We start from the raw sequence: 17970 nt of genomic DNA on the forward strand, positions 1-17970 counted from the left end.
TCTTATTATTTTGAGGTACGTTCCATCAATACCGAATTTATTGAGCGTTTTTAGCATGAAGGGCTGTTGAATTTTGTCAAAAGCCTTTTCTGCATCTATTGAGATAATCATGTGGTTCTTGTCTTTGGTTCTGTTTATATGCTGGATTACGTTTATTGATTTGCGAATGTTGAACCAGCCTTGCATCCCAGGGATGAAGCCCACTTGATCATGGTGGATAAGCTTTTTGATGTGCTGCTGGATTCAGTTGGCCAGTATTTTATTGAGGATTTTTGCATCGATGTTCATCAGGGATATTGGTCTAAAATTATCTGGTTGTGTCTCTGCCAGGCTTTGGTATCAGGATGATGTTGGCCTCATAAAATGAGTTAGGGAGGATTCCCTCTTTTTCTATTGATTGGAATAGTTTCAGAAGAATGGTACCAGCTCCTCTTTGTACCTCTGGTAGAATTTGGCTGTGAATCCATCTGGTCCTGGACTTGTTTTTGTTGGTAGGCTACTAATTATTGCCTCAATTTCAGAGCCTTTTATTGGTCTATTCAGAGATTCAACTTCTTCCTGGTTTAGTCTTGGGAGAGTATAGTGTTAAAGTCTCCAGGTAGTAATAATGTAAGTATGTGTCCAGGAATTTATCCATTTCTTCTGTATTTTCTAGTTTATTTGCGTAGAGGTGTTTATAGTATTCTCTGATGGTAGTTTGTATTTCTGTGGGATTGGTGGTGATATCCCCTTTATCATTTTTTTGTTGCATCTATTTGATTCTTCTCTCTTTTCTTCTTTATTAGTCTTGCTAGTAGTCTATCAATTTTGTTGATCTTTTCAAAAAACCAGCTCCTGGATTCAGTGATTTTTTTTTAAGGGTTTTTGTGTCTATCTCCTTCAGTTCTGCTCTGATCTTAGTTATTTCTTGCCTTCTGCTAGCTTTTGAATTTGTTTGCTCTCACTTCTGTAGTTCTTTTAATTGTGATGTTAGGGTGTCAGTGTTAGATCTTTTCTGCTTTCTCTTGTGTGCATTGAGTGCTATAAATTTCCCTCTACACACTGCTTTAAATGTGTCCCAGGGATTCTGGTACTTTTTTTGTGTACCTGTTGTATGATTTTTTATTTTTGATGGTACTATGAGGTAGAAATACTATCTTATAACCCATTATTTTAAACTGATGACAACAGTGATTGCAAAAACAGATACCAAACAAGCAAAGAAAAAACTAGTGAAAACTCTTTGTCCCCGACTTTTCAACTTTTTGTTTCTATTTATATCTTACTGTATTGTCTCTCAAAAAATTATAATTTTTTTTTTTTTTTCCTTGAGACAGGGACTCACTCTGTCACCCAGGCTGGAGGGCAGGGGCACAATCTCAGCTTACTGCAACTTCCACCTCCTGGGCTCAGGTGATCTCACATTAACCTCCCAAGTAGCTGGGACTACAGGCATGTGCCACCATACCTGGCTAATTTTTTTTGTATTTTTTTGTGGAGAAAGGTTTTTGCCTATTGCCCGGCTGGTTTCATGTTGCATGTTGCCCAGGCTGATTTCAAACTCCTGGGTTCTAGCAATCCTCCCACCTCAGCCTTCCAAAGTTCTAGGATTACAGGCATAAGCACCACACCCCACATAATGTTTCTTTATTTTATTTCATTTTATTTTTTGAGGCAGAGTCTTGCTCCATTGCCCAAGGTGGAGTGCAGTGGCATGATCTCAGCTCACTGCAACCTTCACCACCTGGGTTCAAGTGATTTTCCTGCCTCAGCCTCCCAAGTAGCCTGGATTACAGGTGCGTGCCACCACACCTGGCTAATTTTTTTGTATTTTTAGTAGAGATGGAGTTTTAGCATGTTGGCCAGGCTGTTCTCAAACTCCTCACCTCAAGTGATCCACCCACCTCCGCCTCCCAGAGTGCTGGGATTACAGGTGTGAATAATTTTTATTTTCAATCAGTTCATCTTTTAGTCTTTCTACTCGAGATATGAGTAGCTTACATACCACAATTACAGTGTTCTAATATTCCGTGTTTTTCTGTATACTTACTATTATTGGTAAATTTTACACCTTCAGATGATTTCTTATTACTCATTATCGTCCTATTCTTTCATATTAAAGAACTCCTTTTAGCATTTCTTATGGGACAGGTCCTTGTGTTGATGAAATCCATCAGCTTTTGTTTGTCTGGTAAAGTCTTTATTTCTTCATCATGTTTGAAGGATACTTCCTCTGGATATACTATTTTAGGATAAAAGTTTTTTTCTTTCGGTAATATGTCCTGTCACTCTCTCCTGGCCAGTAAGGTTTTTGCTGAAAAGTCTGCTGTCAGACACAAAAGTCTGCTACTGCTTTCCTTTCTTTATCTTTGACCTTTTGGAGTTTGATTAGTAAATGTCTTGAGGTAGTCTTCCTTGGATTACATATGCTTGGTGTTCTATAACCTTCTTGTAGTTGAATATTGATATCTTTTTCTAGGTTCGGGAAGTTCTCTGACATCCCTTTCAGTAAACTTTGTACCCAGGTCTTTCTCTCTACTTCCTCGTTACAACAAAGCACTCTTAGATTTGCCCTTTTGAGTCTGCTTTTTAGATCTTGTAGGTATTCCTTATTTTTTTTCCTTTGTTTTTTGTCTCCTCTGCCTATGTATTTTCAAGCAGCCTGTCTTCAAGCTCGCTAATTCTTTCTTCTTTCGATATGTTCTGCTATTAAAGGACTCTTTCGCATTCATCAGTATGCCAATTGCATTTCTCAGCTCCAGAATTTCTGCTTGATTCTTTTTAATTATTTCAGTCTTTTTGTTAAATGTATCTAGTAATATTCTGAATTTTTTCTCTGTTATTTTGAATTTCATTGAGTTTCCTCAAACAGCTATTTTGAATTTTCTGTCTGAAAGGTCATATATCTCTGTCTTTCCAGGATTGGTGCCTGGTAGCTTAATTAGTTATTTGGTGAGGTCATGTTTTCCTGGGTGGACTTGATGTTATGGATGTTCATCAGTGTCTGGGCATTAAAGAATTCGATATTTATTGTAGTCATTTTGGGAGGTTGTCTGTGTGCAGGAATTTATCCAATACCTCTGGGTTTTCCAATTTGTTAACATATAGTTGTTCATAATAGTTTCACATGGTACTTTGCATTTCTGTAGTATTTGTTGTAATGGCTCTTTGTTTTTTGTTTTCTTTATTTGGGTCTTCACTCTTTTTCTCTTAGTCTAGTTAGTGGTTTTTCAATTTTGTTTATCTTTTCAAAATGCCTACTTTTCTTTTGTTGATTTTTTTAATGTCTGTTTTATTTTGTTCTGCTTGATTATTTCTTCTACTAGTTTTGCATTTTTTTCATTATTTTTAACTGTAGTCATCCTACTGTACTATGTTAAACACTAGAATTTTATTCTATTTAACTGTATTTTGTATGCATTAACCAACCACACTTTCCAGCTTCTGATAAGCACCATTCTACTCTCTACTTCCATGAGATCAACTTTTTTAACTCCCACATATGAGTGAGAAACATGCAATATGTATTTCTCTATATGGATAATGACCTCCAGTTCTATCCATCTTACTGCAAAAAACATGATTTCGTTCTTTTTATGGCTGAATAATGGTCCATTTTGTGCGTGTGTGTGTGTGTGTGTGTGTGTATAGTTCTTGTTGTTGTTTTAGGTTTAGTGGGTGCATGTGCATGTTTGTTACATGGGTATATCGCGTAATGCTGAGGCTTGGGCTTCTAGTGAACCCATCATCCAAATAGTGATGATAGTACCTGATAGTTTTTTTTGCCTTGTCCCCATTCCCTCCTTCCTTCCTTTTGGAGTCCTCATTATCTTATTATTTTCACCTTTGTGTCCATGTGTACCAATTATTTAGGTTCCACTTATAAGTGAAAACATGTGATACTTGATTTTCTGTTTCTGAGTTAATTCACTTAAGGTAATGGCCTCCAACTCCATCCATGTTGCTGCAAAGGACATGATAGATACTTCCTTATGGCAGCTTTTACTAATTTTGGATTTGACCTTTTTTTGCTTTTCTAGTTCCTTGAAATACATCACTACATTATTTATTTGAAATCTGTCTCTCTTTTTTTATAAACAGGGTCTCACTCTGTCACCCATGGTGGAGTACAGTAGTGCAGTTACAGCTTACTATAACTTTAAACTCCTGGGCTTGAGCAATCCTCTCACCTTAGCCTCCCGAGGAACTAGGATTACAGACAGCCACCGGGACCAGCTATTTTTTGTTTTGTTTTGTTTTGTTTCAGTAGTGACAGGGTCTCACTTTTTTGCCCAGGCTGATCTCTAACTCCTGGCCTCAAGGATCCTCCCACCTCAGCCTCCCAAAATATTGAAATTACAGCCATGAGCTTCTGGCCCTTTTGTGATGTGGGTATTTATTGCTATAAACTCTTAGCACTGTTTTTGCTGTTTCCCATAGATTTTGGTTTGTTGTGTTTCTATCCCCATTTGTTTCATGAAATCCATTTATTTCCTTCTTCATTTCTTTGTTGACTCAGTGTTTCCTCAGGAGCATGTTGTTTAAATTCCATGTGTATGTACAGTTTCCGAAGTTCCTCTCATAACTGATTTCTAGTTTTCTTCAATTGTGGTCTGAGAAGGTACTTGATATGAAGTAGTTACTTTTTCATTTGTTGAGATTTGTTTTGTAGCCTACCATGTGGCCTGTCCTGGAGAATGTTCCTTGTGCTGATGAGAAGAATGTATATTCTGCTGCTGTTGGATATGTTCTGTAGATATCTGTTACGTCCATTTGGTCTAAAGTGCAGTTTAAATCAAATGTTTCTTTGTTAATTTTCTGTCTAGATTATCTGTCCAGTGCTGTCAGTGGGGTGTTGAAGTCCACAACTCTTGTTATATTGGAGTCTATCTCTCCCTTTAGTTGCTTTATATATCTAGGGGTTCTGCTGTTGAGTGCACATCTATTTATAATTGTTAGGTCTGCTTGTTGAATTTTTCCCTTCATCATTATATAATGACCTTCTTTGTCTTTTTTTTTTACAGCTTTTGGGTTAAAATATGTCTTATCTGGTATAAGTGTATGCCTTCTCCCACTCTTTTTTTGTTTCCATTTGCATGGAGTATCTTTTTCTGTGTCTTCACTTTCAGTCTATATGTGTAATGAGTTTATTGTAGGCAGCATATAGTTTGATTTTTTTTTTAATCCATTCAGCCAACTTGTATTTTCTAAATGATTAATTTATTTCATTTATATTAGAGTTGATTATTGATAGGTGAGGACTTAACTCTGGTCATTTTGTTAATGGGTTTTTGGATGTTTTGTGTATTTGTTGTTCTTTTCTTTCTCTTTTATCGTTTCATTGCAGTTTGGTTATTTTCTATAACATTTGACTCCTTTCTCTCTCTTGTTTGTGAATGTGCTCTGTCAGGTTTTATACTTTAATGTTTTTGCATGGTGGTAGATATTGACCTTTTATTTCCACATGTAGCTCTCTCTTAAGCATTTCTTATAGGGTCAGTCTACTGTTGAATTCTCCCAGTTTTTGCTTCTTTGGGAAAGACTTTATTTCTCCTTCATTTTTGAAGGATAGCTTTGGTGGGTATAGTATTCTTGGCTGACAGTGTATTGTTGGTTTGGTTTTGGTTTTGGTTTTGGTTTTGTTTTCTCAGCATTTTGAATATATCATCCCATTTTCTCCTAGCTTGTAAGTTTTCTGCTGAGAAAGTCATTGTTAGTCTGTTGGGGTGCCCTTATATGTAACTTGATGCTCTCTTCTTTCTGTTTTTAGAATTGTCTTTGACTTTTAACTGTCTGATTGTAATGTGCCTTGGAAAAGATCTTTTTGGGTTGAATCTTTTGTGTCTTTAAGTTTCCTGTATCTGAATGTCTATATCTCTTACAAGGCTTGGGAAATTTTCAGCTATTATTTCATTAGAGAAATTTTCTATGTCCTTGCCCATCTCTTTTTTTTTCTGGAACACCCAAAATTTGAGTATTTGGGCACTTTACAGTTTCTCATATGTCCCATAGACTTCCATTCTTTTTTTTTTTCTTTTATCCTTTTGTTTCTTTTCTGACTAGATTATTTAGAAAGAACTGTTTTCAAGTTCAGAAACTCGTTTTTCTGTTTAATCTACTCTATTGTTGAATCTCTCAGTTGTACTTTTATTCAATTCATTGAATTTTGCGGTGGGGAGAGTTGGGGTTTTTGTTGTTGTTGTTTGTTTTTGAGACAGGGCTCTGTCACCCAGGCTGGAGTGCAGTGGCAGTGCCATGATCACATCACAGCTCACTGCAGCCTTGACCTCCTGGGTTCAAGGGATCCTCCCATCTCAGCCTCCCAAGTAGCTGGGACTACAGGCATGTGACACCATGCTTGGCTAATTTTGTTTATTTTGTGTAGAGACAAGAGTTTTGCCGTGTTGCCCAGGCTGGTCTCAAATTATGAAAGAGAGAGAGAAAAAAATATTTTTTTACTTTGAGACAGGCTCTCTGTCATCCAGGCTAGAGTACATTGGTGCAATCATAGCTCACTACAGCCGCAAATCCTGGACTCAGGAGATCCTCCCACCTTATTTTCCAGACTAGCTAGGGCTATAGGCACATGCCACCACACCTGACTTACTTTTTAAAGAATTTCCTGTAGACACAGTATCTCACTGTGTTGCCCAGACTGGTCTCAAACTCCTGGCTGCAAGCAGTCCTTCTGCCTTCCTTTTCTAAAGCACTAGGATTACATTTGTGAGTCACAGCATCTGGCCCTGTTTTGTTATCTTTAATGATATCTATCTATGTTGAATTTCTTATTCAGACCATGAATTGTTTTTCTAATTTCTTTGTATTATTTATCTGTGTTCTCCTATACCTCACTTAGCTTAAATTGTACTTTGAATTGTTTCAGGCATTTCGTAGATTTATTTTTGTTGGCATCTTGCTGGAGAATTACCGTGTTCTTTTGGAGGTATCATGTTTCCTTACTTTTCACGTTTCATGTTTCTTGTGTCCTTATGTTGATGTCTGTGCATCTATTGTAATAATCACTTCTTCCGATTTTACGGATTGGCTTTCATAGGCAAAGACTTTTTCCCGTATATGTATCCATGGTGTTGGTTGAGTAGGGTGTTTTGGCTTTGATTTTGGGTGGGCAGAGTAGTTCAGTCTTCATATGATTTATTTGGCTGTAATCAGTGTCAGTGGTATCTGTGAATTCCTGTGTGTCTTAGGTTATGGTTGTTAGTGGAGACTCTGGTAAGGATTTACTGTGGACAGGGAGCCAGTTAAGCCAGTCCTCAGGCCCCAGTCTTGGCAGCATGCTGATAATGCAGGTACGTGTTCAGTCACTGGTGATAGTGGGTCCGGGTAATCCTTGGGCCTCCACGTGGCTTACTTGGGTGTCAGCAGTAGCAATGGTGGGCCAGGTGGGCAGGACTAGTCCCTGGGTCCATAATCAGCACTCATGGGCACCAGCAGTGGTGGCAGTGAACTGAGAGGGCTAGTCTCCTGGCCTTTAGGTGGCACGTGCAGGTGGATGGTGGCAGTGGCTGCACGTTGGGTCTCAGGGCCCACTGGAAGGTATGTTTGGACATCTATGGTGGCAGACAGTGGTGGGTAGATCTCCAGACCTCTGGACAATACACATAGCACTATTAGGGTCACCGTCAGGTTGAGCAGGCCTGTCCTTGGGCCCATGTATGGTACATGTGCAGACAGTTTATGTTGGACAGGACTGGTTGATCTCCAGATCCTAGATGATGTGTGTGGGTGCTGGCAGGCTGGGCAGGCCCTTTCCCAGGCCCCTGGAAGGCTTATACAGGCACTAGCAGCAGTAGGCAGGGCTTATTGATCCCTGTGCCCCTGGATGATGCTCACAGGCCTTTGCCAAGGCAGGAGTAGGGCAGGGTGGGTCTGTCTTGAAGCCCTGTGGTGGTGCTGTCAGGCACAGGTTGTGCTTAGCATGGCAATTCTACCCCCAGGACCCCAGACGGCACACTCAAAAATCAGTGGTGGTGGTGGTAGGCAGGAGGGCCTGTCCTCAGGCCCCCTGACTGTGTGTGCAGGCACCAGCATCAGCAGGCATGGTGGGTTGATCTCCAGTCCTGGATGACATGCTTGCTAATGCCAGCTCTGATGCATGGGGCAGATCGATCTCCCAGCTACCAGGTAGCACTCTCAGGTGGTAGCATCAGTGAGTGGGGCAGGCCTGACCTCAGGCTCCAAGCATGCCTGTCTCCATGAGCCTGAAGGTGCACGCAAGTGCACATTCACCCAGGTGCTAGGGGAGGCAGGGTTGCTGTCAGTGCCAGCAACTCCAGGAAGGCAGCTCCCAGGCTCTGGGGAGCACATGCTTCAGCTGCCTTTTTCCCAGGGGCAGCCTTCCTAATGTGCTCCACCACCGTTTCCTGTGGTGTAGGACTGTATGTGGGCTAGAGGACTAGGGACCCGGCTGTACAGTTGAGTCCAGCTCATGTCACAAGGTTGCAAATCTATAGGTGGACATGGAGTAGATGTCAGTAGGGCTCCGGAGTTGTGGAGATTCAGGGCCTGTTGAGCCCTGAGGCAGGTTGTTATCTGGTAGGGGTTGGGTTCTCAAAGTGGCACCATGTGGCAGCTGCTTGGGTCTCAGGATGTTGTATGAGTTCCAGCACAAACTTCCTCTCTAGAATAATGCATCACTTTGACTCCAGGCAGCTTCCTCTACTAGTCTCAGGGCGCTTGAGGGCTGAGGAGTCATGGCTGGGTTTGCAGGAGTCCATGGTGAGAATGTGGACCACTGGGGATCTCTCTTACCATTTTCCTGCACTCGGGCAGGTCGCTCTGTGGTGTTTCTCCTGGCTTCTAGCCAGTCCTAACCAGGTCAGCTGCTTCGCTTCCCTCTCCTTCCATGCCTCAGAGGTTCCCCATCCCTTTCCTGCTGAATTCCTGTGTTCTCTTTTAGATGCTCTATTCAATGTGTTATTATCTACTTGCTGTTTTGGTACTTCTCTGTGGAACAGGCAAGCGCCAGGTATCTGTGGTCAGCCATACTCCATTTCCATTTTCTCTCCATTTCCATTTTCTCTCCAAATCCATTTTCCAAATCAATTAATATAATTTTTCTCTTTTATTATATTAATGTTGCAAATTTCATTGATTGCTTTTTAAATATTAAATAACCTGAAAGGTAATATCCCTTTAAAAAAAATTTTACCATTTTATGTGGTATATCATTGGTTTTATTTTCCTTTTCTGATTGTGAGTGAATTTCATTATGTTGCATTCTATTGACTATTTTGATTTGCTGCTTTGAAAATTGCCTGTTTATATTCTCTGCCCTTTTTTATATTTCATTGCTTTTTGCTATTTTTTAAGAATTTTTGTTTAGTATGGATATCCAGCCAGGCATGGTGTCTCATGCTTGTAATCCCAGCACTTTGGGAGGCTGAGGCAGGTCATTTCAGGTCAGGAGTTTGAGACCAGCCTGGCCAACATGGCGAAACCCTGTCTCCACTAAAAATATAAAAAATTAGTGGGGCATGGTGCTGTGTGCCTGTAATCCCAGCTACTAAGGAGGCTGAGGCAGGAGAATTGCTTGAACCCGGGAGGTGGAGGTTGCAATGAGCTGGGATCACGCCACTGCACTCCATCCTGGGTGACAGAGCAAAACTCTGGTCTCAGAAAAAGAAAAAAAAAAAGAGAGATCCTAACATCTTCCTCTTCCTTCCCCTATTTCTTTCTATATATAGATAGAAAATTTTATGTCTGGACACCATACTGATTATTTTTACTAAATATATTTAGTTTTCTTCCTTGAGATCTTAGATGTTCCAAATGTGCAGGTTTATCATCAGTGACAAGAAACAGATTTTTCTCCTATATTTTGATTATTTCCTATTCTTACTGTATTTGTTAGAACCCACTAAAGCATTTAATAATAATAATGCAATATGGCATCCCGATTCCTGGTATTAATAGACATGATTTTATTGCAGAATGGTAGGGCTAAAGGGGGAAAAACACAGATGTGATCTCTGCTACAGTCAGTTCGTTTTGGCAAGCAGTTTGTTGAAGCACAGTGCAGGGAAATGATTCTGAAACATTTGCAACACTGTAGTTTTGTTCTCTGTTGACTAGAAAGAAGTAAAGAGTAAAACAACTTATAAATACTTGATGAACAACTTTTTTCCTCTGGAAATTAACTGAGCTAAGGACAGTTCCTGCTAACCCAGTGTTATAAAAGGACTGCAGCCAACACAAAGGGCCTACTTGGCTTTAGAAACAATGAATTGAAATTGAGACCAATGGGCAAGGATCTCTGTTTTTCTTCAGCCGTTTTAACCATGTGTATGCAGATATAGTAGGCAGAGAATTGAATTTATGCAAAGGTGGGGTTTTGCCATGTGAATACAATGAGTTGAGAATGCACAAGAGAATGACTATATGATGGAATTTCTATGGGTTTTAATGGAGATGACAGAAAATGTAGCAGGATCAGTGCATTGTGGGTACTTTCAGGGTAAAATTTTTTTAGAGTTGGAGTTGTAGAGGGAGAGAAGTGGAAAACGAGTGTTAGAGATTACAGGGTGGAACACTTACCACTAGACATTTCAAGAGGCTATAATGAATGACAAAGTCTCTAAGATACGAGCATTGGAGTGCTGGAGATAGGATGAAGAAGACTGAGGTAGAGTGAAGTGCAACAAACCAAGAGGCCTACCTACTGGAAGGATTATTGATACAGATATAGAAATCACCTAAATTAGTTATGACAGAGTTAGTGTTGGGGCACTTGTAACTTGGAAAGTAAAATCTTCAACAGATTAATAGGAGTGATAGGGTGGTAAACAACTGCATTAAGTTATTCTGAGGTAATTTTTTTTTCTTTTTATTCTTTTTTGAACCTGTCTTAGGATGTTCTGAGGTAAAACTCTTCTCTCCTGGCACCAATTGAAAGTGTGGAGAATTTCAGAGCAATTAGAAGTAACTAGGAGTTACTTCATATAAACAGAATCCACTAGTTAATAATTTTAAAAATAGTATTCTAATACACATATTAATTTTACCAAAAGCAGAAAGATGGTAAACCATTTTAACCACCATAGAAATTATTATGTACAATTGAAATGAAATTTGACTTTCATATACCATAGTCACTTATTAACTTCTAATATGTAACAGAGCTTGACTGGTAATTACCTGTTGCAATAATGCAGCTTTTTGAACTTTGCCCCAAATGCCATTACAGATAAAATTCGTCATTTTGAGAACTAGCATGAATTTTTATTTTTTGTTTTCACAGGTATTTCTCCTGAAGGGGAAAAGTACAAACCCTTAATTACTGAAGAAGAAAAAGTGCAATGTATTTCACATGAAATAAACCCATCAGCTATTGTTGATTCTCCTGTTGAGACAAAAAGCCCCGAGTTTAGTGAGGCATCTCCACAGATGTCATTGAAACTGGAAGGAAATTTAGAAGGTATGTTCTAATGAGTCAAAATGAGCTATATTTGATTTAGTAAAAACTTAAGTTTCACAAGCTTTATAAACAGATTATCAAAATTTGTATATATTTGGGTAATTTATCTCAAATTAGGTTCAGTATTTTTATGTTTTTAGTAATTGGTCTTTTTTTAATGACTGCCTAACAAGTCACCCCAAAATTTAGTGTTGAAACACCAACCATTTCATCTCATGATTTTATTTGCCAGGAATTGAGTCAAGACTTGGCTAATGTGATTTTTTGTAATTCATGTTCCTTTATCTCAGAGATCAGTAGGTGCTGGTCAGCTGGCAGCTAGGCTGGTCTGAAGGATCCCAAAAAGCTTCACTGCTATCTTGGCAGGTACAGCTTAGCTGGGCCCCTCTCCCTCTTCATGTGGTTTCAGGGCTATGTACTCTTTCTGGCAGGATAGTCTGACTTCCTATATGATGGCCCGGGGCTCACAGATGCTAAGGTGAAAGTGACTTGTACTCTTAAAAGCTGATCTCAGAACTAGCACGGTATCACTTCTGTCATGCTCTATTAGTCAAAGCAGTCACAGCCCAACCTGGATTCAAAGGGAGGGGAAACAGAACCCACCTCTCAATGGGAAGGGTGTCAAAGAATTTACATCTGTCCTAAATCTGCCCTAGTCGGCCCTCTGACCAAAAATTATTTTCATTCCTCCCATATGCAAAATCCACTCACGCCTTCTCAAAGCCTCATCTCATTATGACATTAGCTCAGAGTTTAATATGACAAAGTCAAGCCTCAGTGCAGATGGGTTTTCTCATCTACAGATCTTCGAGTACAGTGATTCTCAATCTGAAGACCTGTGAGTAAAAAAAAAAAAACAAGTTCCTTGTTTTCCATACGTACAACATACAGTGGTGAAACAATCTTTGAGACAACTTTTCAAAAACAAGGAAGATGGGAAGCAGATAGCAGTCACTAGTCCCTAGAAATTCTAAAATCCAACCAGGAAGAGCATTGTCAGCCTGCTTCCTTGCACCAAAGCTTGGTGTGCCCAAGGGCTCTTCTGTTTTGAACTATGTTTGTCCCCTTCAGTCTGAGCTTATAGTGCTTCCACAAGCAGAATTTCTAAGTAATTTTGTGGGTTTATGTGAATATTATTGATATTCACTGTGGTTAACAAAAGCCACTCATGTTTCTGAGACGGACTCTTTTCTACCTTCAGTTATCTATAAGGATACTGTAAGACAGTGCTCCTGAGTTCTTAGAAATGCTTTGTCTAGCAAAGAGGGCCTGCAAGGCATGCCTTTAAATCTTTCTGTGCCATAACAGATCTTATGGGCACAATCTTGACTTCATCTTTGCCCTGAGGCCACACCCTACTGTCCTGAATTTAGTCTTTGTCTTGAGGCCATGTCTTCCTTTAAGAAGCTTTTGTTGCCTAGAAGGAATTATCCTGGACTCTCTGTATCTCTTATAAATTCTGCTCATAAGCTAAACTTTTTTCTTCAATTAATCTCTCTTTTCTTGTTCTTTATCAGAAGTTATTAAGCAGCTGTCACTTTGAATGTTCTGCTTTGATAACTCCTTAGCTAGACTACTGGATCCATAAAGTACATTTACTATCTTCCACATTATTGTAGTTACTAAACTTTCAGCCATTGTAGAACAAGAATCCCCTTTTCTCCAGCCTCCAGTAACCATTTTTCACTGGCCAGTCTCTCACCAACAATGTCATTGAAGGCCTTCCAATTTCTGCCTGCTCCGCAGTCCCAAAGCCAGTGCATACAGGCTTTTACGTCAGCTCCCTGCTTCTGGATATGTAATTCTGTTTCAGTTATCTATTGCTGCAAAACAAATTAGTCCTAAAACTTAGTAGCTTAAAATAACAATTTTAGGCCGGGCTTGGTGGCTCACACCTGTAATCCTGACACTTCAAGAAGCCATGGCTGGCAGATCGCTTGAGCCCAGGAGTTCAAGACCAGCCTGGGCAACATGACAGTACCCCATCTCTACTGAAAATAAGCGTGTGTGGTGATACATGCCTGTAATCCCATCTACTAGGGAGGCTAAGGTGGGAGAATCACTTGAGCCCAAGAGTTTGAGGCTACAGTGAGCCATCAGCATGCCACTGCACTCCAGCCTGGGTGACAGAGTGAGAACTTGTCTCCGAAATAAAAAACAATTTTTATTTTTATTTTATGTTATCTCACAATTTTTTGAGTCAGGAATTTGGAGGTTCTTCTGCTTCATGTAGCATCAACTGGTATTGCTGAGTGGTATTCAGCCATCAGCTGGGCTTTTTTGGAAGACGCAAAATGATATCACTCCCATGCCTGGCATACTGGCGGGGCTTATCCGGGTCCCTCTCCTTCATTTTAGTCTCATGGCATTGCAATGTGGTCTTTCAGAATAAACTATTTTCATGATGGCTCAGGCTCCCAGATATCAAATAGAAGCTCCCAGTTCTCTTGAAGGCTCAGCCTGGAACTGGCATAGCATCACTTTCACTCTATTCCATTACTCAAAGGAATCACCATGCCAGATGAAATTAAAGAGGAGAAACAGAGTTCCCTCTAGTTGAGAGGAAAGCCAGAAACCCTGTAACATGTGACCATCCTTAATTCACCACAGTAACTTAAATAATCTTATTCATTAGAACCATAGTTACTAGTATCATTATGGAATGAAAGTTTGTTCCCCTCCCTACCCCCCAAAAAAATCGTATGTTGAAATCTAATCCCTGATGTAATGGTATTGGAGGTGGAGTCTTTGCAAGGTAATTAGGTTATGAGAGTGGCACCCTCATGAATGGGATGGGTGCCCTTATAAGAATAGGCCAGAAAACATTCTGTTTTCTACCACATAAGGATACAAGGAGGAAAAGGTTATCTGCAAAACAGGAAGAGGGCCCTCTAGAACCAACCATGCTGGCACCCTGACATTGGATCCTTCAGCCTCCAGAACTCTGAGAAATAAGTTTATATTGTTTACGCCACCCAGTCTATGATATTCTGTTATAGTAGCCTGAACTAAAACAGTATCTTATGCCTTTTCTTTAAAAAAGAAAAGAAAAGAATGTTAGGAATACTATGGAAGCTGTATAGCCTAGTGCAGGAGTTGATAGACCAGAGAGTAAATATTCTAGGCTTTGCAGGTAATACAGTCATAACTCAAGTTTATAGAATAAGTTGATACAGCTTAAAGTGCTAGGAAACAGAGTTATTCATTAAAAAATAAAAAAGTATTTTGCCCCCAAGTGCTTACCTTGAATGAATGACCAAAATAATCATTTGAATAAAAGATAAAAACTTAAAGATTAGTACAATATCCGTTGTCTTTCCAAATAAGACAGATAAATTGGAAGCTTTAAAAATGGAGAAGTATGTCTATATTCCAGGGGAAGTAAGAGGGATAGTGTTGGCTTAAACAGGATAGTATTGATAATCTTAACTGGAAAGGAAAAAGAGAAGTTAACAAATACTCTTCTCATCGCTATTCGCTTTTGGAAAATACCAACCAAGTGAAAAATGAGCCACTGCCAGAAAACAGAGGTGACATCTTGATGTTAATTGAGGGTCAGGCCAGGCGTGGCGGCTCACACCTGTAATCCCAGCACTTTGAGAGACTGAGGCAGGTGGATCACTTGAGGTCAGGAGTTCAAGACCAGCCTGGCAACATGGTGAAGCCCCATCTCTACTAAAAATACAAAAATTAGCCTGGTGTGGTAGTGTGTGCCTGTAGTCCCAGCTCTTCAGGAAGCTGAGGCAGGAGGATCACTTGAGCCTGGGAGGTGTAGGTTGTAGTGAGCCAAGAGCATACCACTGCACTCCAACCTGGGCAATGGGAGTGAAACCCTGTCCCAAAAAAAAAAAAAAAAAAAATTATTGAGGGTCTAAGAAAATAGATTTTTAGTGCCATTCAATTATGTTCTCAATATCATTGTGAAAGTCCAGGTAATACTTCTTCTTTTTTGACTATTAAAAGATAGATTTTGAAGATTGAAATTTTATTTTACTTACTAATCAGTTATATCACAGTCTATTCTTCCATATTTCTAACCACAAATATCTTTATTCTTTAAATCGTTTTTATACCTTCTCTAAACAAATTTATATATGACTAAAATTTTAATGGAAGAGAAAATTTTACATAATGGTGAAAAATACAGAGTATACCATATTACCTTTGAGCATTTTTATTACAGTAAAAGGCAAAGGAAGTAGTCTGTCATTTCAGAAATAACTGAACTTAACACAATAATAAGATTTAAACCCTATAGATAGAATATTTTTCTGTTTTAATGAATATATTACCCTAAAACTAGGTAGCAATCATTTATGAAAGTTTATTCAATATTCTCCTGACAAATTTTGCTTTTAGATGTTTCTTGTTATGTTTATCCTTTGCAGAACCTGATGATTTGGAAACAGAAGTTCTACAAGAGCCAAGTGGAACAAACAAAAATGAGAGCTTGCCATGCACTGTTACTGATGTGTGGATTAGTGAGGAAAAAGAAACAAAGGAAACTCAGTATGTGCATCTTTTCCTTACATTTTAAAACCCAGGTCCCTTTTGTAATAACTTTTAAGAAAATACTATAATAAGCTAATATTGCAACATAATATCCTAATATTGTAATACCTTATAAAAATAATTTAGTTTTAATAGATATTCATGTGGTTCAGAAATAAACAAGTATATAAAGTATTTGAAGAGGCCAGGCACAGTGGCTGACACCTGTAATCCCAGCAATTTGGGAGCCTGAGGCGAGCAGATCACTTGAGGGCAGGAGTTCAAGACCAGCCTGGCCAACATGGCAAAACTCTGTCTCTACTAAAAATACAAAAATTAGCCAGGCATGGTGGCACGTGCCTGTAGTCCCAGCTGCTTGAGAGACTGAGGCATAAGAATCACTTGAACCCAGGAGGCAGAGATTGCAGTGAGCCAAGATCATGCTACTGCACTCTAGCCTGGGCTGCAGAGCAAGACTCTGTCTCAAAAAAATAAACAAATAAAGTGGGCCGGGCGTGGTAGCTCACACCTGTATTCCCAGTACTTTGGGAGGCCGAGGAGGGCAGATCACCTGAGGTCAGGAGTCCGAGACCAGCCTGGCCAACATGGTGAAACCCCGTCTCTACAAAAATTAGCCGGGCATAGTGGCGGACACATGTAATCCCAGCTACTCAGGAGGCTGAGGCAGGAGAATCACTTGAACCTGGGAGGCGGAGGTTTCAGTGAGCTGAGATGGCACCACTGCATGCCAACCTGGGTGACAGAGACTCCATCTCAAATTAATTAATTAATTAAAGTATGATGATATGCAGTAAAAAGTCTTGCTTACATCTGTCTGCATCCATTCTTGTCTTCTTTCGTATATTTCTAGTATATGCATAAGCAAAAATAAATATATTGTCTTCTTCCTTACAGTTAACTACAGTTGTTAGTATAGTGTACACAAATTTTTCCACCTTGTTTATTTTAGTCAATAATAAATCTGGGATTTTTTTATAATAATACATCAAGGGCTTTCTTTTTTTCTTGTTTTATAGCTAGTTAGTATTCCATTATGTGAAATACCACGACTCAACAAGTTTCCTACCTTATGGACATTGATTGACATTACAAATGATGCTGCAATGAATAACTTTTTATATAAAGTGACTTTTGTGTGTGTATTTATCTGTAATAAGTATAATTGCTGGGTCAACGGCATTTTTATAAGTTGCATTTGTAATTTGGTTATTGTTCTCCTCGGAGCTGTACTAGTTTACACTTTCAGAAAGAATGTCTGAACCCCATTTTCTCCACAGCCTTGCTAAACTTTTCTCATCAAACTTTTTGAGTTTTTCCAAGCTAACAAGGTAAAAAATAGTATCTCTGTTTGGGCTGTTAGTTTGTCTAGCTCTTATGATAGGTAAAGGTAAGCACATCTTTTCAAATGTGTAAGTTTCATTTGAACTTCCTTGTCTGTGAATTGTGTCTTTATATCTTTGGTTCCCCCCTTTTTTTTTTTAATTTAGTCATTGGTCTTTTATAAATTAGTAAAAACTCTTAAAAGTGAGAGATACTTGCCCTGGTGGTTACATGAATTGCAACTATTTTTTCTCTGCTGGTCATTTATGCTTTTGTGTGTGCGTGTGTGTGGTTTTGCCATGCTGAAGTATATAGTTTGTTTTTATTTATTTTTTATTGTTATATTTATCTGAGCTTTGTTACTCAGAACAGCTTTGTTCTTTCTAAGGTTACCAAAAATTTTTTCGGTTTTCTAGTACTTTTTTTTTTTTTTGGTGGAGACAGAGTCTAATTTTGGTGCCCAAGCTGATCTCAAACTCCTGGCATGAAACAATCCTCCCACCTTGGCCTCCCAAAGAGCTGGAATTATTGGCATGAGACTATGCCTGGCCAATATTCTAGGACTTTTATTTGATGCTTTATACATTTAAATATTTGATTTTTTACATGTAAAATGTGTGGAATTTATCATGGTTTATAGATTTGAGTCTGTTTGTATACATTTTTTCCTATTCTGTTGGTCTGTCTACAGTGAGCTAGTACATACTTTTAATTAATAAATTATA

General features: G+C 39.1%; 1 protein-coding gene across 1 annotated transcript in view; it reads left to right on the forward strand.

Moving 5' to 3' along the window:
- Positions 1-17970, forward strand: part of NEK1 (NIMA related kinase 1) — a 203017-nt gene that overhangs the window by 141697 nt on the left and 43350 nt on the right. The window contains exons 28-29 of the mRNA XM_017863295.1: positions 11237-11413; positions 15802-15922. Coding sequence (XP_017718784.1) covers positions 11237-11413; positions 15802-15922 — 298 coding nt within the window. The remainder of the gene's footprint in view (positions 1-11236; positions 11414-15801; positions 15923-17970) is intronic.

This window comes from Rhinopithecus bieti, unplaced genomic scaffold (assembly GCF_001698545.2).
Source record: "Rhinopithecus bieti isolate Rb0 unplaced genomic scaffold, ASM169854v2 scaffold_66246, whole genome shotgun sequence".
Lineage (NCBI taxonomy): Eukaryota > Metazoa > Chordata > Mammalia > Primates > Cercopithecidae > Rhinopithecus > Rhinopithecus bieti.